The sequence below is a fragment of the Dromiciops gliroides genome, chromosome 1 (assembly GCF_019393635.1).
Source record: "Dromiciops gliroides isolate mDroGli1 chromosome 1, mDroGli1.pri, whole genome shotgun sequence".
Taxonomy (NCBI): domain Eukaryota; kingdom Metazoa; phylum Chordata; class Mammalia; order Microbiotheria; family Microbiotheriidae; genus Dromiciops; species Dromiciops gliroides.
In genome coordinates this window covers 468,202,128-468,228,969 of record NC_057861.1, presented here as the reverse complement: position 1 = coordinate 468,228,969, position 26,842 = coordinate 468,202,128, and the positions used below count along the sequence as shown (strand labels likewise).

The 26,842-nt window shown below is 39.3% G+C and overlaps 1 protein-coding gene across 2 annotated transcripts; it reads right to left on the bottom strand.

The window, feature by feature from the left end:
* Positions 1–4,132: 4,132 nt before the first annotated feature.
* Positions 4,133–25,503, bottom strand: C1H5orf63 (chromosome 1 C5orf63 homolog). 2 transcript variants are annotated; one of them, XM_043977463.1, is made up of 4 exons: positions 25,427–25,503; positions 7,837–7,957; positions 5,217–5,273; positions 4,133–4,468 (listed from the first exon to the last, which is right to left on the bottom strand). In XM_043977463.1, the coding sequence occupies exons 2-4, from the start codon at positions 7,948–7,950 to the stop codon at positions 4,298–4,300; spliced, it is 342 nt and encodes a 113-aa protein (XP_043833398.1). In that variant the 5' UTR covers positions 7,951–7,957; positions 25,427–25,503; the 3' UTR covers positions 4,133–4,297. The 2 variants fall into 2 exon arrangements, with proteins under 2 accessions (XP_043833398.1, XP_043833399.1); XM_043977464.1 differs by having other exon boundaries at positions 25,337–25,456.
* Positions 25,504–26,842: the final 1,339 nt, after the last annotated feature.

The window sequence follows — 26,842 nt, the reverse complement described above, 5'->3', positions numbered from 1 at the left end:
TGTGTTCCTCTATGTGTGACTTACTGCTTTAACAAATTTTTTTGGTGCCTTTTTCTAAATCGGTGCTTTGTCCCCATGACTAGTTCTGCTTTCACTAAAGTGATACAGTCCTATTCCCAGCATCTTCCAACTCCTCAACCTCTCTCCAATTTTTAACTCTTTCCTAAGTTTGGAAGTTTTACTTAATTTATTGATTTTTCTTTTATTTAGTCATTGATTTCTTCCCCTCTTTCCCTCTTTTAGAATAGTTAAAAATATCTTCCTCTCCAATGTCTCTTGGTAGGTTTTTTTCCTGCCTTTTTCTAATACTTCTTTTTCTTTGTCTTCATTGATTCTCTTCCCATTCTGTTTTCTGACAAAGTTTTATTCCCCTTCTTGGTCTATAAACTCATTTATTCCTTCTTCAATGTACAAGTTCCTTCTTAGCAATTTTTATATTATCTTTATAGATATTGCCTTCGTTCCCACCCCCTTTTTTTCCTGTTGTGCCTTTTTTTTTTTTTAGTGAGGCAATTGGGGTTAAGTGACTTGCCCAGGGTCACACAGCTAGTAAGTGTTAAGTGTCTGAGGCCAGATTTGAACTCAGGTACTCCTGACTCCAGGGCCGGTGCTCTATCCACTGCACCATCTAGCTGCCCCGTGCCTTACTTTTAGAGCATTAATTCACCAGAGAAGTATTGAGTATAGTAGGACTTCTTAAACTTTTTCCACTTGCAACCTCTTTTCACCCAAGAAATTTTTATATGACACCAGGTATATAGGCATAAATAAATGAATAAATGCATATACACATAAATATGTATATATGTTTATATATAATATATAACCTTACTGTTGCCAAATTTTTCATGGCCCCCACATTTAGTTATGTGACCCCATATGGGGGTCATGACCCACAGTTTAAGAAGCTTTGGTGTATATTTGTGCCAAACTGTACAGTTCAATTTTGTCCCTGACCCTTTTCATGATTACTCTCCTTTGTATTGACTATACCGATCATTTCTGGGTACATTTCCATCCATGTTTCTGTGTGCTGGTTGACCCTCAGAGCTCCATTTTCCCTTCTCTTGAAACAAGATGTTGTCCATACAGGCACGACACCATTAGAGAAGGTCAGCTACCCTGTGCAACAACTCCACCTAGATTAAACCTCTCAAGGTTGCCATCTCCAACAGGCGTGGAACTCTTACCACATAAGGTTGCTCTCCAGATGGAGAGGATGCCCATCAATTGGGGAATGGCTGAATAAGTTGTGGTATGCGAATACTATTGTGTTATAAGAAATGATGATGGGGGCAGCCAGGTGGTACAGTGGATAAAGCATGGGCCCTGGATTCAGGAGAACCTGAGTTCAAATCCAACCTCAGACACTTGACACTTGCTAGCTGTGTGACCTTGGGCAAGCCACTTTAACCCTCATTGCCCTGCCCCCCCCCAAAAGAAATGATGACGAGTAGGCTAATTTCAGAAAAACCTGGACTTACATGAATTGATGCAAAATTAAGTGAAATGAGCCAGGAGAACACTGTACGCAGTAATAGCAAGATTGTACTGGATCGAACTCAAAAAAAAATATTTTCCCCAGTTATATGTTATTACAATTTCTAACATTAATTTTTAAAAATTGGTTTTAAATTCTCTCCTTTACCTCTCCCTGAAATACTAAGCAATTTTATATAGGTTATACATGTTCAATCATGCAAAACATATTACCATATTAGTTATGTTGTGAAAGAAGAAACAGACCAAAAGTGTGTGTGTGGGGGGGAAACACACGCAACAATACAGAAAGTGAAAAATAAATATGCTTTGATCTGCATTCAGAATCCATCAGTTCTTTCTCTGGGGATGGATAGTGTTTTTCATCATGAATCCTTTGTGATTTTCTTGGATCACTATAATGCTCTGAAGAGCTAAGTCATAATTGATCATCATACAGTATTGCTGTTACTATGTACAATGTTCTGGTTTTACTCACTTCACTTTGTGTCAGTTTCTGTGGAGTTTTTCCAGGTTTCTCTGAAACCATCTTGCTTATCATTTCTTATAGCACAGTTATATTCCATTACAATCATATACCACAACTTGTTCAGCCATTCCCCAATTGATAGGCATCCCTTCAGTTTCCAATTCTTTGTCATTACAGAAAAAGCTGCTATAATTTTTCTTTTTTTGTACAAATGGGTCCTTTCCTGTTCCACCACCCTCCCCACCCCCCTTTTAAAAATCTCTTTGGGCTACACACGTATTGCTGAGTCAAAGGGTATACACAGTTTTATAGTACTTTGGGCATTGTTCCAAACTGTTATCCAGAATGGTTGGATCAGTTCAGAACTCCACCAACAGTGCATTAGTCTCCCAATTTTTCCACACCCTCTTCAACATTTATTATTTTTTCTGTCATATTAACCTATATGATAGGTGTGAGGTGGTATTTCAGAGTTGTTTTAATTAGCATTTCTCTAATCAGTAGTGATTTAGAGCATTTTTTCCATATGATGCATGATAACTTTGATTTCTTCATCTGAAAACTGTCTGTTTATATCCTTTGACTATCATTTGGGGAATGACTTGTATTCTTATAAATTTGAATCAATTCTCTATATATTTGAGAAATGAGGCCTTTATCAGAGACACTATAAAAATTATTTCTCAACTTTCTGCTTTCCTTCTAATCTTGACTGCATTGGTTTTGTTTATGCAAAAACTTTTAAAATCAAAATTGTCCATTTTACATCTTGTAATGCTATCTCTTGTTTGGTCACAAATTCTTCCTTTCTCCATAGATCTGACAGGTAAACTATTCCTTGCTCTACTAATTTGCTTATGGTATCACCCTTTATGTTTAAATCATGTACCAATTTTGATTTTATCTTTGTATAAGTATAAGATACTGGTCCATACCTAGTTTCCGTCATACTGTTTTCCAGTTTTCCCAGAAGTTTTTGTCAAATAGTGAGAAACTCAACATTTTAAAAAACTTAATGTTAAAAATTATCTTTACATGTAATTGGAAAAAAATAAAATACTGTTTTTTAAAAAATAAAAATAATTTTTAAAAGCATGCTCTTCAGAACAACTTCTTGTCTCTTTTGGATTGAGACCATTTCCTTTCATCCCCCCAGTTTCAATTCCTCCTTATCATTCACCATTCTACCACTTGCTCTATCCCAATTTTTCTACATTTATGAAGCCTTCAGCTGAGAAATTTTGTCTTACAATATTCAAATTCACTTATAGGAAGGTTGTGAGGTTTGGTCTATGACGCTTTATTTTTGTTCCTCCACCTTCTGTTTATATCTTTATCTTCTTTGTATATTCATTCTATTGTTGACCCCTTTTGCAGTTTTTTTGGCAAAGATATGAGAGTGGTTTTTCATTTCCTTCTCCAGCTCATTTTATAGATGAGGAAACTGAGGCAAACAGTTAAGTGACTTGCCCAGGGTCACACAGTAAGTGTCTTCAGCCAGATTTGAACTGAAGTCTTTCTAACTCCATGCCTGGAGCTTTATCTACCTCACCATTTAGTTACAACCTTCTTATCCACCCCTTCCTCCACTCCTCATCACATTACTCCAACACCTTCTATAACTATCTTCTCCTTTACTTATGTCTCATATGAAGAGCTGACCTGTCTTGCTAGAGAAAACTCTTCTAACGTACAACGGATCCCATCTAATTATTCTCCAGCAAAATGCCCCCTTTATCACCCCAATTCTCTCATTAGTCTTCAATTTCTCTGTCTACTGGCTTCTTTTCTACTGCTTATAAAAATGCTCATGTCCCATCCTCAGAAAACCTTCATTTAATCCATTCATCCCCTATACCAATAATCCTGTATCTCTCCTTTCTTTTGTGGCTAAACTTCTTGAGAAAGTTATCAAGACACATTGTCTCCTGACTATTCATTTTCTTTTTGTTTTCTTGTTTTGTTTGTTTTGTGGGGCAATGAGGGTTAAGCTAGTAAGTGTTAAGTGTCTGAGGCCGGATTTGAACCCAGGTACTCCTGACTCCAGGGCCGGTGCTCTATCCACTGCGCCACCTAGCTGCCCCCCCCCTTATTTTTAAAAAGAAAAATATGAAAGAAAAAAATAGTTCCACAAAACTAAACAACATATTTAAAAGTCTGTAATTATATGTAGCTTTACACATCTGTGGTCTTCCATTTCTACAAAGCAGTGGGAGAAGTTGTCTTATCTCTTCTTTGGAACCAAGCTTGGTCATTTCACTCCTAGAAGGTAGTTCTGATCAGATTCTTGAGGAATTTTACATTTAAGTAATGTGGTATGAGTCAGCCTCAGTTATTTTGCTGTTCAAGTTTCTTGAGCTGTTTTTCAAGCTTTGAGAAATTTACTCTATGCATCATCAAGAACTGACCATTCAAATGAAAGACAGGTATGTCAAACTTGTACCTATCATACCAAACTGAATTCTCTGGAAGAGTGATGTCCACCTCTTGCAAAATAAACTGGAAGAAATAAAAATGGAAAATTACAAAGAATGACCTTTATGGCTTATTGTACGAAAGCCAGCTACTATCAAGTGGCATATATCGAATGTGGAGTGGCTTCTTTGATTCTCAGTTTGATTCACACCTGGGTCAGTTTCACCCTAAACCAGTTACATTTCTGGTTCACTTGTTCCATATTTATCAGAAGGGTTCATAGTTTCCTGTGAGAACAAAATATGCCCTGAATATATCATGTCCTGAAAACCACTTCAGAAGTGTTTTTGAATGTAAATTCAGGAAGTGTAAAGATCTCTCACATGGAGACATAAAGGGACTAAGGTTAAAGGGGTTTGTTTTGTTTGTTTGTTTGTTTTTGTTTTTGTTTGGCAATGAGGGTTAAGTGACTTGCCCAGGATCACACAGCTAGTTAAGTGTCAAGTGTCTGAGGCTGGATTTGAACTCAGGTCCTCCTGAATCCAAGGCCAGTGCTTTATCCACTGTGCCACCTAGCTGCCCCAGGTTAAAGGTTTTAAAAAGCACTAATATTGCCACTGACAGTTGACTTTGGCTTATTTTTTAATAATAAGAATTATGGGACAGGAAAATTCATACTCTGAAATTTAATGAATTTTTATGAAAATCATCATCAAAATATGTAAAGAGTAAAATGAAATTGGGGGAATTATTTAATGTCCTTTCTCAAAGAAAGAAATTCATATAAGGTACACATTAAAACCATACTTTTTTTAATAGAGACATATATTACCCTGTTTTTTAAAGGCTTGAGGATTTCTTTTGCTTCATCACAAAGAGGACATGGATCCTGGAATGGAAGAGAAAAATGAAGCTGTTATATGTAAAGTCCAGTCCTCTTCTCACTATGCCATACTGCCTTCTATCATCATCCCTTCTATCTATGTTCAGCTATCAGACTTAAACATGTCCCCTCTTTCATTATGGTATTTCCTTACTAAAGTAATTTTCATGAGATGAGTTTTTTCTACTTTTTGCAATCTTTTAATTTTTTTTCTTAATATTTCTTGCTCTCTGCTGAAGTCATCAATTTCTGATTGGTGCACTCTAATTTTCAAGGAATCTGTTACTAACATAAGGATTTGTGGCACATTTTCTAGGAGGCTGTTAATTCTGCCAAGCCTTTCCTTTAGTGCTCTCATTTTTTTTTCTAATTCTCTCCCCTACAGCTCTCATTTCTTTGCAATATGATTTCTAAAAGATTACTTTATTTCTTCCAGTAGTTCTAGTTTATTCTGGAACAAGGTCAAAGATACACAGATGAAGGTTTTTTCCTTTCTGCTCTCTTCAGACTACATACCCTCAAGCCTTGTCTGCACTGCATCTGCCACTGATCCTTGCCCTCCTACACTGCCCTCAGCCCTAGCCTTGTCCCATCCTGCAGGGTCTACACTGGTCTGCCTGGCCCAGCCGCCTCCCTGAAAATGACCCACTATGACTGTACTTTGGATTTGCTGATCCCTAATCATTCTGGTGAACTTCCTCGATCTGTGCTGGAATAATTGTGGGAGAAAATTGGTCTGTATTTCTTTCTCATACTCTGTCATCTTTGCTAGTCTCTCCCTCCACCTTTGTTAAAAAACAAAGTAAAAATAGATAAAGCTTACCTAAACTGTAGCATGAAATGCACAATAATTTCTAAGACCTCAAAGACCTCAAGAAAATAAGTGACATGAATTTCTAAGAATATCATTCATGGGGCAGCTAGGTAGCGCAGTGGATAGAGAGGATAAAGGAGGACCTGAGTTCAAATCCGGCCTCAGATACTTTATACTTACTAGCTGTGTGACCCTAGGCAAGTCACTTAACCCCAATTGCCTCACCCCCCCAAAAAAGAATATCATTCAGATTCAATGTTTAAAAGATCAATGAACTTAAACCAAATTCTAGTGAAAAGCCTTATATTATTGAAAGCAGAGGTTATCTTCTACACATAGCATTACTTATTTTTAGACCATTACTTATATTCCAGACTATTTTATTTCATTTTTTTGTTTATTTGTTTGTTTTTGCAGGGCAATGAGGGTTAAGTGATCAATTCTATCAGACGCATTTCCTTTACAAACTTTACCACCTCCCTTGCAGATCCCCAGTGGGTAGCTGGATGAAATTTGAACTGTTCTTTATGGGGATTAATTCAAACAACTCCCCATCTCAGCTATCCACAAAGGGACAAAAGTCTTTCTCCATCTGGAGACTCTAATTGATTTAGCTGACTTTTTAACAGTAAGTTTCCAGAGAGCTCCCCAAGCCTATGGAAACTCAATTGGTAAAACAAGGATGTCCATTACCACCACTATTACTTGAAGGGGCTAGAAATACTAGCTGTAACAACATGCCAAAAAAAAAAGTAATTGAAGAATTAACATAGGCTCATAACTAAGAACTAGTATAGGCATAGTAAAAATTTTGGGTTTTGCCACAATAAGATGGTCTACATGGACAATCCTAGAAAGCCAAATAAAAAAGTAATTTGAAATAATAACTTTAGAAAAATAGCTGCGTATTAAATTAACTCACACAAATCATTAACTTTTTACCTATTACCTAAAGACCCCAACTGAAAGAAAGAGAAAGAGAAATTCCATTCAAAATCTCACTTACCAAGTTCCTTACAAGGGAACTATACAAATACAACCACAAAACACTTTTTATAGAAATAAGAACAGACCTAGAGATAAGCAGGAAAACAGTAATTCCCTATGGTTGGGCTATCAATAAAAGTGATAATACTACCTAAATTAATTTACTAATTCAGTCCTATGCCAAGCTATTGAAGTACTACTTTGATAGGTATAGAACTGAAAAACATCAAAATATTACTCTGATAGGAGCTAGAAAAAATAATAACAAAATTCATGTGAAGGGGAAAAAGAGATTCTCAAAAGAAATAACTGGGAAAAAGGGGAGAAGAGAGTCTAGAAGTAACATATCAAATTATACTATAAACAGTTATCATTAAAACTATTTTATACTGAATAAAACAGAAAAGTTGGTCAGTGGAACAGATTAGGTAGATGATATGTGGGAAGGAACAAATCTACTATCTAGTAGCCTAGTGTTCAATATTCTCAAAGACTACAATTAACAGACTCACTATTGGATAAAAACTGGGAAAACCAGAGAGCAGTCTGGCCAAATTAGGTCAAATTCTCATGAACTTAATCTTTCAGAACTGAGGTTCATGTGATATATGAACAAGAAAGTAGCACTCCTAATATACTGATTGGCAAACCTCAGAATGGCAAAAATTTACTCTACTTCCTCTTTATGCTCCATTTTCTCATTCTAGAATGTGCTCATATTTTCTCTCTCAGTATCTCTACCAAAATCCTAATTGATTAGCTTTTTACCTTTGTGAACAGAGTCAACACTGGAAGGGTTTTCTTGGAGGCACAACTTTTTCTGAACAATAATCCAAAGGTATGTTGGACTCGCTGTACTCTATTGCCCCATAACCAAATCATCTTGATTCTGTTAAAATAAAAACAAACCAGTAAAGCTATGTTTTACATATATTGATCTTTATAATTATGAACTGTGCGCTATAACAAACTTATCAGGATCACAAGAAGCAAATAAACTTGCTTCTCAGATGCTGGTAGTGTCTGTCACAATGGCCCATTGAAAAATTTGTAGGATGTTTACATGTTTATGGTGTTCCACAAACAAATGGAATGGGAACAATTTCATTAATTTATGATGATGTGGCATGAAATGAGCAGAAACAGGAAAACTATTTATACTATAACAGCAACAATGAAAAAATAATAAATTTTGAAAGTCTTAAGTCTGATTTGCTTTACATAATGGTACTTTAATAACAATCCATTTTGGGTAGATTTTTTGCAGCTTCATTCTCCTCAATTAACTTCCCAACCACAATAACTTAACCCTCTCTACAATGAAAGGCAAAAAACTCTCTCCTGTTACTGTTTGGGTGGTAAAGACAATATGATCTACTAGAGTTCCCTGCCATGGGAGCTGGGCTAGCTTTTCTTAAGAACCTGTCCCATGAAGGCTAGCCTATACACAAATGCTAAAGTAACATAACTGTATTAGGAAGTTTCTACTAGAAACACACAGCAAGAACTGCAGTATTAACTATAGCATTTTGTTGTTGTTGTTTATTTTTTTTAAATCTGAATAGAATTTTATTTTCCAAAATATATATAAAAACAAAATGTTAACATCAATTTTTAAAAAACTTTGTGTTCCAACCTCTCTTCCCCCCTCCATTTCCATCCCCTACCCACAAGAACTCAATCAATTCAAAATAAGTTATACATGAGTAGTCATGGAAACATTCCCATATTAGCTAGTTGTGAGAGACAACAGTCAAAAAACCCAGAACTTCAGATTGAGGCATTGTCAAAGAGGAAATGAAAAAAAAAATTTAACATGTGTTTCCATCTGTTTTCACATACTATCAGTTCTTTCTCTGCAGATGGGCTGCAATCTTCATAAGTCCCTCAGGGTTACATTGGATCATTGCCTTGCTGAAAATAACCACATGCTTCCCAGCAGATCATCCCCCACTATTGCTGTTATTTTGTATACAGTACATTTCAATCTGCTTCAGCTCATGTAGGTCTCTCCAGGTTTTCCCCATAGCATCCTGTTCATCACAACCTCTATATCAACCTTAAGCTTGACAGAGAATCTTCTTCACAAAAGTCCAGCAAAGTAGGTACCATACATTTTGTCATTATAGTCAATCATCACAACTATTTCCCTCCATTCCATTCCCTTCCCATGACATTTACTCTATCTTCTTTTTACCTATTCCTCCTCAGAGGTGCCTTATTTCTGACTATCCTCTCCTTCGCTCTGCACTCCCTTTTTTTCCACCCTTCCTTCCTTGCCCTCTTCCTCTCCTATTTTCCTGCAGCGTCAAATAGATTGCTCCTCCCAAAGCTATTCCCTCCATGAGCCCACTCCAATGAGATCAAGGTCCCTGAGCTAATTCTGTGTTCTAAATTTTTCTTCCTCCCTCCCTCCTCAACCCTCCCTATGAGATCAAGCAATTCAATGTCATACTGGTGCAGTAATGCAGAACATCTTCATCTTCCTTGAAAGTGTTTTGCTTTTTACTGCTCTCTCCCCCAATCCGTCCTTTCCTCCTTCCCTTCCCCCCCCCTTTTCTCCCTCCCTCCAGGGAGAAAGTATATTACTATACCTATTTGAGTATGTATGTTAGTCCTTCTTTGGGCCAATTCTGATGATATTAAAGTTCATTCACTCCCCAACTCCTTCCCCCTATTCTAATCTCCTCCATAAGCTTTCTTCTTGTTTCCTTCATGTGAAATACCTCTCCCCACACCATCTCTCCCCTTCTCCCTCCCCCAGTTTATTCCTCCTACACCTCAACCCTATTTTTTTTTTAGTGAGGCAATTGGGGTTAAGTGACTTGCCCAGAGTCACACAGCTAGTAAGTATTAAGTGTCTGAGGTCAGATTTGAACTCAGGTACCCCTGAGGCCGGTGCTCTATCCACTGCGCCACCTAGCTGCCCCACCTCAACCCTATTTTAATGATGTCATCATGGATTAGCTAGGCAGCAAAGTGGACAAAGCACCAGCCCTGGACCCAGGAGCCCCCCCCCCCCCAAGCTCAAATCCAGCCCCAAACATAAGACACCCCTCCCCGTCTGCCCCACAAAGAGCAAAACATAAATGCTTTACAGATATCATCCCTTCATATTCAGTTCAGCCCTGTCTTCTGTGAATTTCTTGTGAAGAATTTTTGTTTTGTTTTGTTTTGTTTTTTTGGTGAGGCAACCGGGGCCAAGTGACCTGCCCAGGGTCACACAGCTATCAATTGTCAAGTGTCTGAGGTCACACCCGAACTCAGGTTCTCCTGAGGCCAGGGCCAGCGCTCCATCCACTGCACCACCCAGCTGCCCCTGAATTTCTTACTGAGATAGTTCTTATGATTTCAAAGTATTATCTTCCCATGTACAAATATAAACAGTTTGACCTTTTAATATCCCTCATGAAGTCTTTTTCCTGTTTACTTTTTATGCTTCTCCAGGATCTTGTATTTGAAAGTCAAATTTTCTATTCAGTTCAGGTCTTTTCATCACAAATGTTTGAAAGACCTCTCTCATTGAAATCCCATTTTTGCCTCTGAAAAATTATACTCAATTTTGCTGGGTAGGTACATGATTTTTGGCTGAAGTCTCAGTTCCTTTGCCCTCTGGAATATCATATTCCATGCCCTTCGGTCCTTTAATATAGAAGCTGCTAGATCTTGCTTTATCCTTATTGGAGCTCCACAGTATTTGAATTCCTTTTTTCTAGCTGCTTGCAGTATTTTCTCCTTGACCTGGGAGTTCTGGAATTTGGCTATAATATTCCTGGAGGTTTTCCTTTTGGGATCTCTTTCAGGAGGTGATCGGTGGATTCTTTCAATTTCTATTTTAGCTTCTGCTTCTAGAATATCAGGGCAATTTTCCCTCACAATCTCTTGGAGGATGGTGTCTAAGTTCTTGTTTTGGTCATGGTTTTCAGATAGTCCAATGATTTTCAAATTATCTCTCCTAGATTTATTTTCTAGGTCAGCTGTTTTTCCAAAGAGATATTTCACACTGCCCTCTATTTTTTCATTCAATTGGATTTGCTTTACTGTGTCTTGGTTTCTCATAAAGTCACTAGCTTCCATTTGTTCAATCCTAATTCTTAGGCAGTTATTTTCAGCAAACATTTTTTTAATCTCCTTTTCCATTTGGCTTTTCAAACTGTTGACTTTTTTCTCATGACTCTCCTGCATTGCTCTCATTTCCCTTTCCATTCTTTCCTCCTTTTCTCTACATCTTCTTTCTATCTCTTCTACTTTCTCTTCAAAGTCCCTTTTGAGAGATTCCATGGCCTGAGACCAGTTCATATTTTTCTTGGAAGCTTTGGATGTTGGAGCTTTGACCCTGTTATTATCTTCTTCTTCTGAGGTTGTATTGTGGTCTACCTTACCCCCAAAGAAGTTTTCGATGGTCTTCTGCTTTTTCTGCCTGCTCATCCTGGCTTACTATTTCTTGGCTTTTAACTCCTTCTTTAAGTGTGGCACTACTTCCAGGACACACTGTTCAAGCTTCAGCGTGGCCTGGGGGATGGTTGGGCTTCTTCTCAGTCTGCCTGGCCTCCCTTTCATTTGATTTTAAACTCTCCACTGCGGGGTGAGGTGGGGGGTGGGGCTGCTTCTCGGCTCCACTCCTGTTCTGAGCTTCAGAGGGTCCCAGGTGTTTTGGGTTGAGGGGGGTAGGCTTTAATCTCACCTGGCCTGTTCTCAGGTCCAGAGATAACCTCAGGCCTATTTACTAAGAAACCAACCAGCAAAGCTTTCTGTGGTGTGGTTCTCAGCTTCCGATGAGACTGCTCCCCTGCTCCCCTCCCCCACCTGGGTCTCGTGCTGCTCAGGATTTCTTCCTGGTTGCCCGCTGGGGTGGGACAATCGAATCCTTCCCCCCAATCCACTGGGACCCCTTCACTTACCCCCCCCCCCCAGGCCAGCCGTTCAGTCCGACAGAAGATGCCCAACTATAGCATTTTTAAAGCACTTGGTTTTTGAAGATCATTTAATCGTACTGTTTTCCTTGACATTCTGTTTATTCAAAGAATCAAGCATCCAGGCTTTGTCCTTATAAAAATAAAGAAAATCTTTTCTTAAAATGAACATACAATATTTACTTAAGATAGTACTCACTTAGGATTCACTTCCACAATGAATGATTTCTCCAGGGATGCACATTTCTTGGGGGGAGAAATGTTTTAGTTAACTTAGAGTTAACTAAACAAGATGCCCTGTCCCAGTAACTTTATCAGGTGAGAATACTTGAATCAATTCATTAAAAATTAGGTACAAAACCTCATTAATATCCATCTGGAAGGAGTGATACCTGTAAAATGAAATTAAATGACCCTATATAGGAAGTACATTGGGTTTGAGGAGAAACTGAAACCCAGCATTCCAGTGTCAGGTCAGTCCTTTGATGGAAGCAATTTCATCCAAGCCCCTGAGAAGGGATTTCTTGGGGTTGGGGGACATCCTTTCCCTCCCTTGACTAGAGGATAATCTTATGAATTTGAAAAGTTTGAAGCTTCTGAATTTCCTATGGATGTATTAGCAATATCCTCATAACACCACTGGCATTGTCTGCATTAGGAACTAAAGACAAACTAGTCACAATAAGGAAGGTAAGCTTCAGAATTTTACAGGGATTCCAGCACAAAGCTATATTAAGCCTAAGGGAAGCTTCATGAGGATTCCACAAGGGGAAAAAAAACTTTCTTTTTTTTTTTTTATTTTAAAATTGGGGCAGCTAGGTGGCGCAGTGGATAAAGCACTGGCCCTGGATTCAGGAGAACCTGAGTTCAAATCCAGCCTCAGACACTTAACACTTAACTAACTGTATGACCCTGGCCAAGTCACTTAACCCCCATGGACCCGCCCCCCCCCCACCACCAAAATTTTTTTTAAATCATAAAAGTATTTTATTATTCTCCAGTTACATGTAAAGATAGTTTTCAACATATGTTTTCATGAGATATTTAGTTCCAAATTTTTCTTCCTCCCTCCCCTCTCTCCCCCTTCCCCAAGACACCTGGGTTTAAATTCTCTTTCACTATCCCTGTGTGGCAATCTGATATAGGTGTGGTAAAAAGTTTTAACAGTTGGTTAGCGAAAATGGAGAGACGCCAGTTTTTCTTTAAGGACCACCCTTTCGGGGAGGAGACCAACGGCATGAGCTACGCATGCTAGTCGGCCTGCTAGCACTTCACTTCCGGGGTGCAAGCTTAAAAGGCAAGGAGAGAACGGAAGTGGGATCTTTTTCCTGCTCTGCTGGTCCCTTGGCTTCGCTGCACAGACAGACGCTGACTGGAGTTCGACTCGACCCGGCTCTTGGTTAGCAGCATGTGCTTGACTCGGTCTCTCTCTCTCCCCAAAGGTGGCCTTGGGCTTTTGGTGAGTTTTATACGGAATATAGACTAAGCTTAGACTTAAGACTATTTGTTTTTGGGGGCAGCTAGGTGGTGCAGTGGATAGAGCATTGGCCCTGGAGTCAGGAGGACCTGAGTTCAAATACGACCTCGGACACTTAACACTTACTGGCTGTGAGACCCTGGGCAAGTCACTTAACCCCAATTGCCTCACTTAAAAAAAAAAGTTAAAAAAAAAAGACTATTTGTTTTGTATTTCTACTTTCCTATCCCTCTAATCAACATCACCTGGTAACTACCACACACTAAAGCTCTAACTAGAAAACCAGATGCTTCTTCCATTTACTAGTCTGGGAGATAAATTAAGGGAAAGGTTAAAGAGGGGAGATTTATGATCTAATATCCAATTTTAAATCTCACATAAGTTATATATGTACAATCATATTAAACATTTCTGCATTAGTCATGTGAAAGAAGAATCAGAGCACAAGAAAACCACAGAAAAAAAGTAGAAACAGTATGATTCAATCTGTATTCAGAATCCACAGTTCTTTTTTCTGGATGTAGAGAACATTTTCTATCATGAGTCCTTTCGAATTGTCTTGTATCATTGCACTGCTGACAAGAGTTAAGTCTACCACAGCTGATCATCACACAATGTTGCTGTTACTTTGTACAATGTTCTTCTGCTTCTGCTCACTTCACTCAGCATCAGTCCACTTAAGAGCAGGTTTTTCTGAAATCTTCCTGCTTATCATTTCTTACAGCACAATAGTATTCCTTTACATTCATATACCACAACTTGTTCAGCCAATCCCCAATTGATGGGCATTCCCTCAATTTCCAATTCTTTGCCACCACAAAGAGAGCTACTATAAATATTTTTGTACATGTGGGTCCCTTTTCCTTTTTTATGATCTCTTTAGGATACAGACCTAGTAGTGGTATTCCTGGGTCAAAGGGTATGCATGAAAAAAAGACTTTCAACACATCCAGGAGTTGTGTTGTCCTTTTGCCACGTGTGCTTTCTAAGCTTGAACCCACTTTCCCTTTGATTCTGTATTTGTGGAAAAGTATGGAGTTTGGGTAGCCAAGTGGTACAGTAGATAGAGCACAGGGCCTGGAGTCAGAAACACCTAAGTTCACATCTGGCCTCAGATACTTCCTATCAGTATGACCCTAAGCAAGTCACTTAACCCTGTTTGCCTCAGTTTCCTCATCTGGAAAATGAGCTAGAGAAGAAAATGTCAAAACCACTCTGGTATTTTTGCAAATAAAACCCCAATTGGCATCACCAAGAGTTGGTCATGACTGAAACAACTGAACAACAAATAAGAGTCTGGAAGGATATTTTTACCAACTGTTCTTACTATACCATCTTAGTAAATATTTCTAAGTAAAAGCTAATTAACCTTGATTGGCTAATTGATATGGATGAATAATGGGTTAAGAATGCTGATGGAGACTTGTGAGCAATAACATTAGAGAGACATCCCCAACATTTCAGGGTTACCCCAAGATCTGTAAGAGGAAAATAGCCAACTGATCTCTGGGAACCCAATCAGCTAATGTGAGCATTGGTTTACTTTTTTCGGTTTTGTTTTTTGATGGGGCAATGAGGGTTAAGTGACTTGCCCAAGGTCACACAGCCAGTTAAGTGTCAAGTGTCTGAGGCCAGATCTGAACCCAGGTCCTCCTGAATCCAAGGCCGGCGCTCAATCCACTGTGCCACCTAGCTGCCCATTGGTTTACTTTTTAAACAATTCAGAATCAACCTCAGTGAAAAGTCTCCATTAGCTAATTAATCAATATTGCCCAGTGGAAGAAAAACTGGCCTGACAGTATATAAGGGTTCTAGTACTGGTTCTGCTGCTATCTATGTAACTGTGGGCCTCCCTAGATTTTGGTTTTTTCACCTATAAGCTGAGGAGGTTACACTACTTGGTCTCTAAGATTTGTTTTAGTACTAAAACTCTTTAGTTCTAGATGGTAACAATTATGTTGTGGAGAAAATACTAGAACAATAACTTACTTGAATCCTTTATACCTCTTCATGCTCCCATACAAAAAAGGAAAAAATAATGCCTCACACTCATGGTGTTAGAATAATAACCTGACTGCAAAGGAGGGTGAAAATGACAGTGCAGTTAAAATGTCCATTTTACATGCAGCAGGTTCAAACATGTACAGCACTGGGGGAGTACAGTAACATGTCTTTGAAAAGGACCAAGTTAAGACTCATTACCATGGAATGGGTCACCAAGTAATGTTTGTTTGGTTTTTTTCAGTCAGAGCAATTCATTAAGGAGTGGTGTAGCACAAGTGGAGGGAGTAACCCATACCGATACAAACAGATGTTTGCCGTTGAAATCAGAGGCCCTTAAAGGATTAAAGGAGCTTGGAGGGGCCGGCTAGGTAGCGCAGTGGATTAAGCACCGGCCCTGGATTCAGGAGTACCTGAGTTCAATTCCGGCCTCAGACACTTGACTCTTACTAGCTGTGTGACCCTGGGCAAGTCACTTAACCCCCATTGCCCCGCAAAAAAAAAAAAAAAAAAAGGAGCTTGGAGATGAAATATTTTAGTGTATGTTATGATGTTTGCTTAGTGTATGTGATATTTAGCCTTTAGAAAAAGCAATGGATTTGGCATCTGAGGACATCTGGGTTTTAATTCCTCTTCACTATACCTGTGTGGCTTCACTTTTCCAGGAAGCAATTTTCTTATCTATAAAATATGGGTATTAGTCTAGATCACTGGTACCAGACTCAAATAGAAACTCAAATTGAAATGAGGGCCACTAAACCATACATAAGGATCCTGTGGGCAACATATTGACTTAGAAAATAATATATTAACATTATCTAAGTTTTATTATATTTTTATTTATTTTGTTGAATATTTCCCAATTAATTACATCTTAATCTGTTTCAGGAAGCACTGGGGAGTGCTGCAGGCTACAGTGAGGCTGTGGGCCTGAGTACTTGACATTTCTGGCCTAGATGACTTCTAAGGACCCTTTCAGCTCTACGTGTATGATGATTTGATTCATACCACAAAAGAATCAGGTAAAAGAACTCTAGATATTCAGCCTGGAGAAAAGATTGAGGTGGTAGGGAGAGAGGTGAAAGATTGCTTTTTAGGGCAAGGCAAAAATCCACATTTAGATTAAAATACAAGTGAAATGGAGTTATTGGTCTTAACTCAATTAATCCATCCCTACTACAGATCCTCTGAAAAACTATTTAGGTTGGATTTTGGAAGGTAGTCTAGACAGAATAGACAAAGCACTAAAGGAATGCCAGACACGCAGCCTCAGCTCTCATTTCTATGTTCTGTTTTGTTTTTCTTCTGGTGGGGTTATTTTTTTTTATCTCTTTGGCAGAGTTATACCCATTTAAAAAGTTAATTTTAGTAATTGGACTTCAGAATCCTGCCAACCTTTTTGTATCTTGATTGGCAATTGCCTTTACATGGGCACTTACTTGGCAGGCCAGCACTTATTTAGCAGGCTGGCACATATAAAATGAAAAGGAAGAGCAGCATATCCTCTAGATTGTTACTCATATGTATTTGAAATCTTTAAGTTTCAACTGTCTCACTTTCTAGATCATCGCTTCTGAGAGGAGCACTCAGTGATACAGTTGGTGCCCATGACAGTTACAGGTTAAATTTTCGATAACGGCAGACATTGGAGAAGAAATCAGAAGCATAATACATTTCCTATATACTCCCCCAGAACCCAAAAGACTAAAAGACTAATTTTGTTCTAGTGCTTGTTGAGGTAATGGCAATGGCACATAATAAGTAAAATGAAATGGGGAAGCCAAGTGACAGAGTGGAGAATGCTGGGCCTGGAAGTCAGGAAGAATTAAATGATTACCTGAGGCAGTTATTGGTTGTGTAATCCAGAACAAGTCATTTAACCTCTCTCAGTTTTCTTCATCTGTGATATGGGGATAACGGCACCTACTTTATAGGGTTGTTGCATTTTGCAAAACTTTAAATGTTATACAAATGCTAGTTGTTGTTATTACTATTATCTCCCTTCCTCCTTTACTCCATCCCCCAAAATCCACTAGAATATTGGCTGTACAGCTGGACCAAAGCCATTGCAGGCTATTCCCATTTCAGATTATACAACAAGGCTCAGTACAATTACAGTGTAATAGCTGCATAAATGTTCTTCAATGCAATGAAAACTGTAATTATATGGCTAGGTTCTATCACATGGTAGAACAGAGTTTAAAAGCACTTAAATTCCTTCATCCTCCACACACACAAAAAATCAAATGAAAATGGGATCTGGCTCTGGAGAGGGAAACCAAGTACATCGAGAATAATTCTGACTTCACATTATCCTCCATAACCAGAACAATCCATTCCATTTGAAGAAGCATGGACTATTTAATGCCACCATGGAAAATAGGCAATTCCATTAAAATATCTTAACCATACAGTACAAATTTATTTAGTAAATTACCTATATGCTCTTACATCTCCAAAACAGCTTTTTGCAATTCCCAAACCACTCATCTGAGCTGTATTTTACCACTTTCTTGCTCATTTCAACTCATACTGGTTAAAAAAAGAGAGAGAGAAAAGAAAGTGATGAAGAAAATACTAATAATGCAGATTAAATTTAAAAGTATGTTTAGAGTAAATTGTTTCCCTCCAGAGAGCCAGTTATTAAATGTTTATCACCACTGAAGGTATCTTTTCAAAAAATCTAGAGGAAATTCTACAACCTACCATTATACTCCACTCAATCAATGTGCAACAACCCTCACTGACACAGAGGTACAAGGCATCTTACTTAGAATGAATCTGACTTCTGGGTCATATGACCAATAAGATGGAACACTAAGCCATCCATTTTATTTTCTTTTTTTTTTTTTTTAGTGAGGCAATTGGGGTTAAGTGACTTGCCCAGGGTCACATAGCTAGTAAGTGTCAAGTGTCTGAGTCTGGATTTGAATTCAGGTCCTCCTGAATCCAAGGCTGGTGCTTTATCCACTGAGCCACCTAGCTGCCCCTTAAGCCATCCATTTTCTATGATTCTCACAACTTCTCTAACCTCTCTAAAACAGAAAGTTGGCACCAAAGATAAAGCAACTTCATCTATCTCCATGGTCTAGAATACCAGGAACCCTAAAGAAAGGAAAAATTCCACGAATACCTGATTTTCATTCACTCAGCATCCCCTCCCTAACTACAGACCAAAGCTGTGCTAGTTACTCTGACACCCATTATCTGTCAAAAACATTTATTGAGGAAATCACTTTTAGCACTGCAGCAATATTCTGTGTTGCAGAACTCTGCAAGACAGCAGAAATCATATTCCAACAAACATACATTAATAAAACAGAAAAAGAGAATTAATGAACTGAATCTGTATTTTTTTAAATTAGAAAGTCCCTCAAAAACCAAAACCTTGGGGCAGCTAGATGGCGCAGTGGATAAAGCACTGGCCCTGGATTCAGGAGGACCTGAGTTCAAATTCGGATTCAGACACTTAACAATTACTAGCTGTGTGACCCTAGGTAAGTCACTTAACCCCAATTGCCTCACCAAAAACAAAAAAAAAACAAAAACAAAAACAAAAAAAACCCCAAACCCTAGAAAGCCAACAAAGAAACAAACCTAAAGTAAACCCCAAAGAGGAGATAGTAAAAATTAGAGGAGAAAGATTTTTGGAAAACAGAAACCCCACAAAACCATAAATAAAACTAAAAGCTGGTTCTTAAAAAAAAAAACAACTAATAAAATTGACAAACCCTTAGCTAATCTGATTAAAGAAAACAGAAAATTAAATCAATAAAATGGCAAAGGAGGAAGGTAAAATCACAACAAAACCAGAAGAAATAAAAACAATCAAAACCTATTATACACATTCATATTATCACAAAATGGAGAATACAAAAGAAACAGAAAAATACCTTCAAAAACAATATCTAAACTATCAGAACATCAATTAGAAGTCTTAACCCAATCTCAGAAAAGGAAATAGAATTAGCTGGAAAGGAACTATCAAAGAAAAAACTGCCTGGTCCTGATGGATTAACAAGAAAAGTGCATTAACATGAACTCTTTCCCTAATATAGAAATCAGGTTGGAACAAATTCACATTTTCAAAACAAGCATTACAACAAAACTGATTATATAATCAACAAACTGCAGTATCTTTCAGCAACCATAATGAGACTACTTCATAATAAACAGGATTCTAGTTAAGGAATGTTCTATAATCTCTTCAGTAGAGCTTAATCACACAATGTCTTGTACAGGAGTTCTGTGTTCACATTTTATAGGTGGCAATTAGGTATTAGTTCCCTGAGGGTGCTTAAGTCGGTCTCTCTCTCTCTCTCTCTCTCTCTCTCTCTCTCTCTCTCTCTCACTCACTCACTCACTCACTCACTCACTCACTCACTCACTCACTCACTCACACACACACACACACACACACACACACACACACACACACACACAGTAAAAGAAGCAGACAAGTAATGCTGGGGGCAGTGCTACTGATATTTTTCCTCAAAAGGCTCTCATTTTATCTCATTCCAGGGGCAGCATCCATTTGTTTTGCACTGGCCTATGGAGATAGTTATCTTCATTTATACAGCTATATGTATATATTGAATCCTAGCTTCAAATAAGGAGAACCAGATCTAGAATTTTCTAGCCTACCCACTAGAATAAATGATGGTGGCACCATTAATTCATTCAACAAGTATTTACATATTGTTAAGGGCTAAAATTCTAGCTAGACTGTCTAAAATCTAATGAGTAGTCGCCAATAAATTATAAGCTTTAGCAAGAGTTAGACTTTTAGGCATTTATTAAGGAGAATAAGAATTTGGTAAAGAGAGAAGGAAAGGCCTAGATTCCTATCTATTAAAGGGAGAGCGCATTTCTAGCTCCCTTCTCTACCAGCGTCCTCAGGAAAGAGCGCTAGTCCCTTCCTTCTTCCTCTCACTAGCCAACGTCATTTCCTGATGCCAAAGAAAAGACTCCTGGTCTTGCCCTCAAAGACCTTCGCTTCATGGACGGGACTCTTCTACATAAGTCTCCAGCAGGTGGTGTCATTCCAATCGTTACAATACCAAACTTCCAAGGCTAGTGTCTATCAATTTCCAGGATTTGCTCCTTCTTTATTCAATGAATTCAATGCCAGGTTCAGTGTTTTTCTCCTCCTCAACTCCTGTCCTTCAATATATTTAAATATACACATTGAAGGGGGGAACTTCAATATACATATTAATACATCTTCCAGCACCCTAACCTCATAGTTATATGTAATGACACTCCCTGAAATACCCTAACCTCACACTCAACTTATTTATTTCCCATGACCTCCTCCACCCCACCACAGCCACACACAAAGATGGTTAACCCTTGATTTTGCAAATGTACCACTTCCAAGCTCGTGAACTCTGAAATTACCTTATCTGATCACAATCTATTGTCATTCCACTTTTTTAGCTGCCTTGCAATCTGATACCTGTTCTTTGTTGACACCATGATCTTCAATTCCTAGACATTGTAGTTCTTTCCCAGGCAATCACCACTACACTAGTTATACTCTCCTTCCTTCCCCATCTTGACCCTTTGGTGAACCAGTTCAACTTTAAATTGTCCTCTTCTCTAGAGTCTCTTGCCCCTTTATTGTATTGCTGAATTTCCCCTGCCAAGTCTCAGCCTTGGATCATTCTGATCATCTTTGCTTTTTGGCTTCTACAAAAGTGCTGCTAGACAAAGCTAGAGAAAATCATGAAACTGTGCTAAATCCACCATAAATCTATGCTGCAAGGCTATCCTACAGTTCCCTTATTAACTCATCCCTGAGTTATGACAACTGATCATGACAACAGCTTTTCCAAATCTTTTTACCCTTTCCCAAACTTCCCATAGTGCCTCCTTGCCCTGACCTCATTTGAAAACCCTGCCTCATATTTTATTGAAAAAATTGAGGCCATTCAGTGAGAGTGCCCTCTTCTTTCTTATACCTCATCTCACATCACTCAGATGGCTTCTACCACTATCTCCTCCTTTACCTGCTTGCCAAAGCAAATTTCTCTAAATACAAGTGATCCCACTCTATTCCATCTTTTCTAGCAATTTTTGCCTTCTCTTGTCCCCATTCTCTCATTTATCTTCAATTTTGCCATATCTACTAGCTGCTTCCCCACTGCCTATAAACATGTCCATGTTTCCCCCATCCTAAAAAACCAAAAACCAAAAATCACCACCCTCATTTGATTCATCCATCCCTGCTAACTACTGTCCTATATTTCTTCTGCCTTTTATTGCTACATTCCTTGAAAAAAACATCTACCTCTCACTCTTTTTTTTTTTTTATGGGGCAATGGGGTTAAGTGACTTGCCCAGGGTCACACAGCCAGTAAGTGTCAAGTGTCTGAGGCCGGATTTGAACTCAGGAACTCCTGAATCCAGGGCCGGTGCTTTATCCACTGCACCACCCTTACCTCTTACTCTTAACTCTCTATAGTCTGACTTCTGAGCTTATTTATCATTCAGTTGAAATTATTTTCTCTTAAAGTTACTAATGATCTCTTTTTTTTTTAGTGAGACAATTGGGGTTAAATAACTTGCCCAGGGTCACACAGCTAGTAAGTGTAAGTGTCTGAGGCTAGATTTGAACTCAGGAACTCCTGACTCCAGGGCCAATGCTCTATCCACTTTGCCCCACCAATGATCTCTTGTCAAATTTAATGGCCTTTGAAACTTGATCCTCATCCTTACTGACCTTCCCGTAGCTTTTGATACTGTCAATTACCCTGCTCTCCCTGATATCTTCTTCTCTTCAGGTTTTTATGACATTTCTTTCTTGGCTTTCTTACCAGTCTGACTGCTCCTTCTCAGTCTCTTTCACTGTATCTTCATCCACATTACATCTGCTCCACAGGGCTCTGTCCTGAGTCCACTTCTTTTTTCCTCTATTATCTCAGTTAGTGAATTTATCAGCTCCCATAGATTCATTTATCATCTCTATGCTGATGATCTCATCCAGCCTGAATCTTTCTGTTGACTTTAAATCTCACATCTCCAACTACCTAACAGACATCTCCAACTGAATATCCCATATAGACATCTTAAACTCAACAAAACCCAAATTGAAATCATTATTCTGCCTCTCCTACATTCCCTTCTTCCTAACTTTCCTATGGAAAAATGGAGGACCCCACTATCCCCCCAGTCACTCAGACTTGCAAAGATAGATATCATCCTCAATTCTTCACTCTGTCTCACCCCACCTCCATATCAAATCTGTTGTCAAGGTCCATTAATTTTACTTTCTTTTTTTCTTTTTCTTTTTTTTTTGGTGAGGCAATTGGGGTTAAGTGACTTAGCAAAGGTCACTTAATTTTACTTTCAAACCATTTCTCATAAATTAACCTTTCTCTCCTCTGACAGTGCCACCACCTTGGTGCAAGTTCTTAACAAACTCATACCTGCACTTTATAGGACTAGAATAGCTTGGTGGTTGGCCTCCCTGACATAAGTCTCTCACTGCTCCAAGCTGTTCTGTACTCAGGTGTCAAAGTGGTCTTCCTAAAGCACAAGTCTGACAATGTCACCCTCCCTACTCAAAAATTCTAGTGGCTTCCTATCACCTCCAGAATAAAATATAAAATCCTCCATTTGGCATTCAAAGCCCTTTATAACCTGCCTCACCCCACCCCACTCCCATGTTTCTAGTCTTCTTATACCTTACATCACCCCTACTCTTAACCCCACCCCCTACTCTATGATCCTTTGATACCAGCCTCTGTTCCATGAACAAGACATTCCATCTCCCGACTCCAGGCATTTTCCTGGCTGTCCCTCATTCCTGAAATACTCTCCCTCCTCATTTCTGTTTCCTGCTTTCTCTAGATCCCTTCAAGTCAGAACTAAAATTCTACTTTCCAAAGGAAGCCTTTATCGATCCCCTCTTAATTATTGTACTTTCCCTTTGTTGATGATTTCAAATTTATCCTTCATATAACTGGATTATACATAAGTGGTTTGTAAATACTTGTTTGTATGTTGCCTCTCCCATTAGATTGGTAAGGCCTTGAGAGCAGGGACAATCTTTTGCCTTTCTCTGGCACATAAAAGGGATTTGATTGATTAATGTCTGACTGACTGGCTAACTTTTACATCAATGAGAGCTCAGCTTATCCTTCAGTTTACATTTAGGAAGCTGAGGTTCAGAATATGAATATCACCTATAAAGACAACTGTGGGGCCAACAGCCAAAGGGCACTGATGTTCAATGAAGTGTTTTGTCTCTCGGGTCACATTTAGCCTTTTGCAGATCAAGTTTTACAAAATAGTAGACAAGGATGATAATTCTAAACGAGTTCCCCTTGTTTGTAGAAAAGGGAAAACATAACATCTCATGAAAATAAAGTGGTTAAAAAAAGGATTTTAAAATATAGGTCTCAAATACAAAAAGCTCCATTTCTAACCCAGTGGGTTCATCCCATTCTTAGGTAGTTTGATGCTCCACCCCACCCCCACCCCCTACAGTGAGTGCTTCACCATACTGGTGGTGTCTGGGTACAGACATCCACTTGTCTCTAGCCTTGTTGGGGCTCAGATTCCACATGCTCCAATGGAGTTCAAGCAATCCACCAGCCTCAGCCTCCCTGGTAGCAAGGATTGTTGGCATCCTTTTTACTATTATTAGTTAGTCTGGCATAATAAAAAGAATACTGGAAATGGAATTATTAGAATTAGGCTAAAAATCCCAGCTCAATTATTATCTACCTCTTCTCATGAGCCTTTGCCCCTTTAGCCCATCAAAGATTTTGTCCTGCTAAATCCTAGCTTTGTATTACTTTCACTATTCAAAGCCTTTGCTTCTACTACTGAACAAAGCTGGAGAAAATCACACCACCTTGCTGACTGGGTCTACTACAGGTTTTTTATATAACTTCGATTGGGCCCTCACTGTATAAAAGCAATCCTTTTATACTTCCCTAATTGATTCACTATCCCATTCACACAATAGCTTTTACAAACCTTTTCAGACCTCCTCAGACCCACTCCCTTCTCCAACCTGTTCAGCTGAGAACCTTGCTTCATATTTCACTGAAAAAATTTAAACTCTTTAGAGAGCTCCCTCTTCTCCCCCAAACCTCATCTTATATCACTCAGATGCCTTCTGCCCTTATCTTTTCCTACACTCTTTCACATGAAGAGGTGGACCTTGCCGATGCAAACCGATTATCTAAATGCACAAGCGATTCCATTCCATTTTGTCCAGCTGATTGCCCCCTCGACTATCTCTGTCACTAATCATCCGAGCCGCTAGGTGGCGCAGTGGCTAGAGCCCTGGCCCTGAAGTTGAGAGGATCTGAATCCCAATGTGACCTGTGTGACCCTGGGCAAGTCACTTAACCCCAACTACCTTAAACATCCGCAACCTTCTCTAGTCTGGATGTATATTTTGCTTCTGGGGGAGGCGTGAGGCCGGTGACCTTGCAAAGCCTTCCCTCACTAAAATCCAATTCAGTGCAAGTCATGACATCGCAACAACATAAGGTCCCCATTCCAAAATGATTAATGAACTCCTAGTTCTCGCTTTAATTACGTTCCTCCCAGTGATAATGCAGAATCGGTATTAGCAGAGAGGGCTAGGGGAAGCCCGGAGAAGAGGCTCCGCTTCCCAGCACCACGCCCACAGCGTGAAGGCGGCGCGGGAGACGCAGCGGAGCGGCACCGGGGGAGGGGGAGGGGGGCTCCCGGCTGAGGGCGGGGGAAGGAGAGCACGTACTGTGCGCTGGCAGGAGCCGCACTCTGCGCTCCCTTCTGGGCAGCGAGGGAGGGAGGACTGGAGCAGGTAGAGAGAGGACAAGGACTCAAATGATCGGGGAAAATGAGCGCGAGCCAAACCTGAAACACTCACATGAAGGAAGCCGTGCCAGGAAGCCACGGCGAGACGGAGCTACCCCAGCCTTTGCACCCGCAGCCTCCCCCAGGCTAAAGCAGCACTAACCTTCGTCTTCTGGTTTCCAAGCCGCCCCCTTGTTTCGCTTCCTCTTTTTCCCACGGCAGCTCGCGGGCTCTGCCTGATTGCTGCCTCTAGTGGCCACACGTAGGAAACGAAGCATTCTTGGACCCAAGTCTCCCAGAGGGGACCAAACCAAACTAAACATCAGCCTTTGAGGTTTTAGAGATGGAAGCAACTTGAGATATTATCTTTTCTTTATGAGGACGGATTTGAACTCGGGTCCTCCTGATCCCCGAGCCGGTGCTTTATCCATTGTGCCCTGTCTTTTCTATTCATTTTACAGGCGAAGAAACTAAGGCCCAGAGAGATGAAGTGTCTTGGCCAGGGTCATGCAGATAAATAAAATGCAGAGCTGGTTTTAGAATCTAGATCCTTGAGTGTTATTTCCACTACAGGATGCTTCCCATTCGGTTTTCTCTCTGGGGTTTTAGTCCTACCTTTTTTTTTTTTCTGTTTGGTGAGGCAATTGGGGTTAAGTGACTTGCCCAGGGTCACACAGCTAGTAAGTGTCAAGTGTCTGAGGCCAGATTTGAATTCCTACCCATTATTTACCTTGTTATTGGTTGACCTGGTAAAACCTCTTATGTCTACTTACGGCTGTTTCTCTTCTCCCCTCTTACTCATAGTTTAGATTTCAAAATTTTCACTTAAGATGGAAAAACCTAAGACCAAGTCAAAATTATAACACTGAGTAATAAATGGTGATACCTTTCTGTTTATGGATATTTCTTAGTTTTTGCTCTGTTTGAGATTATGTTGGCTTAGAATGTAAGGGCAGACACCAAGCAAAGTATAGGAGATGGAGCATAGGTCTTTGAGCCAAGAAGACCTGGGTTTGAGTCCCAACTCATAGTTTTGTTGAGGATCAAATGAGATAATACATAAAGCTCTTTATAATATATAAAGCTCTTTACTAACTCTAAAGTACTACATAAATGCTAACTACTATAATTGTTGCTATTATATTATTACTGACTGGCTGGAAGACTGAATACAGAACATGCATTCACTAGTCATTTTAAAGCCACAGGCATGCATACACACATAATATTTACAGTATAATGGATGGAGAGCAGCCTGGGAACCAAGAAGACTTATCTGTGTTGAAATTCCATCTCTAACACACTCAGAAGGTACTGAACAGCACTGATTTAAGAAATTTGTTCATCTGGAAGTTCTCTATACTAGTGAAATCACAGGTCCCATCCATGTCCTTATTTATGTGACTTACTATGTAGTCTAAATGGTTTCCATGTGTTTGTTGTGGCAACTGCTCTGAATGGCTTTCTTCAAAACATGCCCTGTGATTTCCGGTTTCTGTCCTTTACTCACACAGTACCCCATTACCTGGAATTTCTTCCCTTTCCCCCTTATCTTTTTTTTTTTTTTTTGCAGGGCAGT

Excerpts from the sequence above, each read along its gene's own strand:
- C1H5orf63 (XM_043977463.1), bottom strand. The coding sequence starts at position 7,950 with ATGATTTGGTTATGGGGCAATAGAGTACAGCGAGTCCAACATACCTTT. Across the intron at positions 5,274-7,836 it reads TGTTGACTCTGTTCACAAAG|GATCCATGTCCTCTTTGTGA; the intron begins GTAAAAAGCTAA and ends CTTCCATTCCAG. Across the intron at positions 4,469-5,216 it reads TCAAGCCTTTAAAAAACAGG|TTTATTTTGCAAGAGGTGGA; the intron begins GTAATATATGTC and ends TATTTCTTCCAG.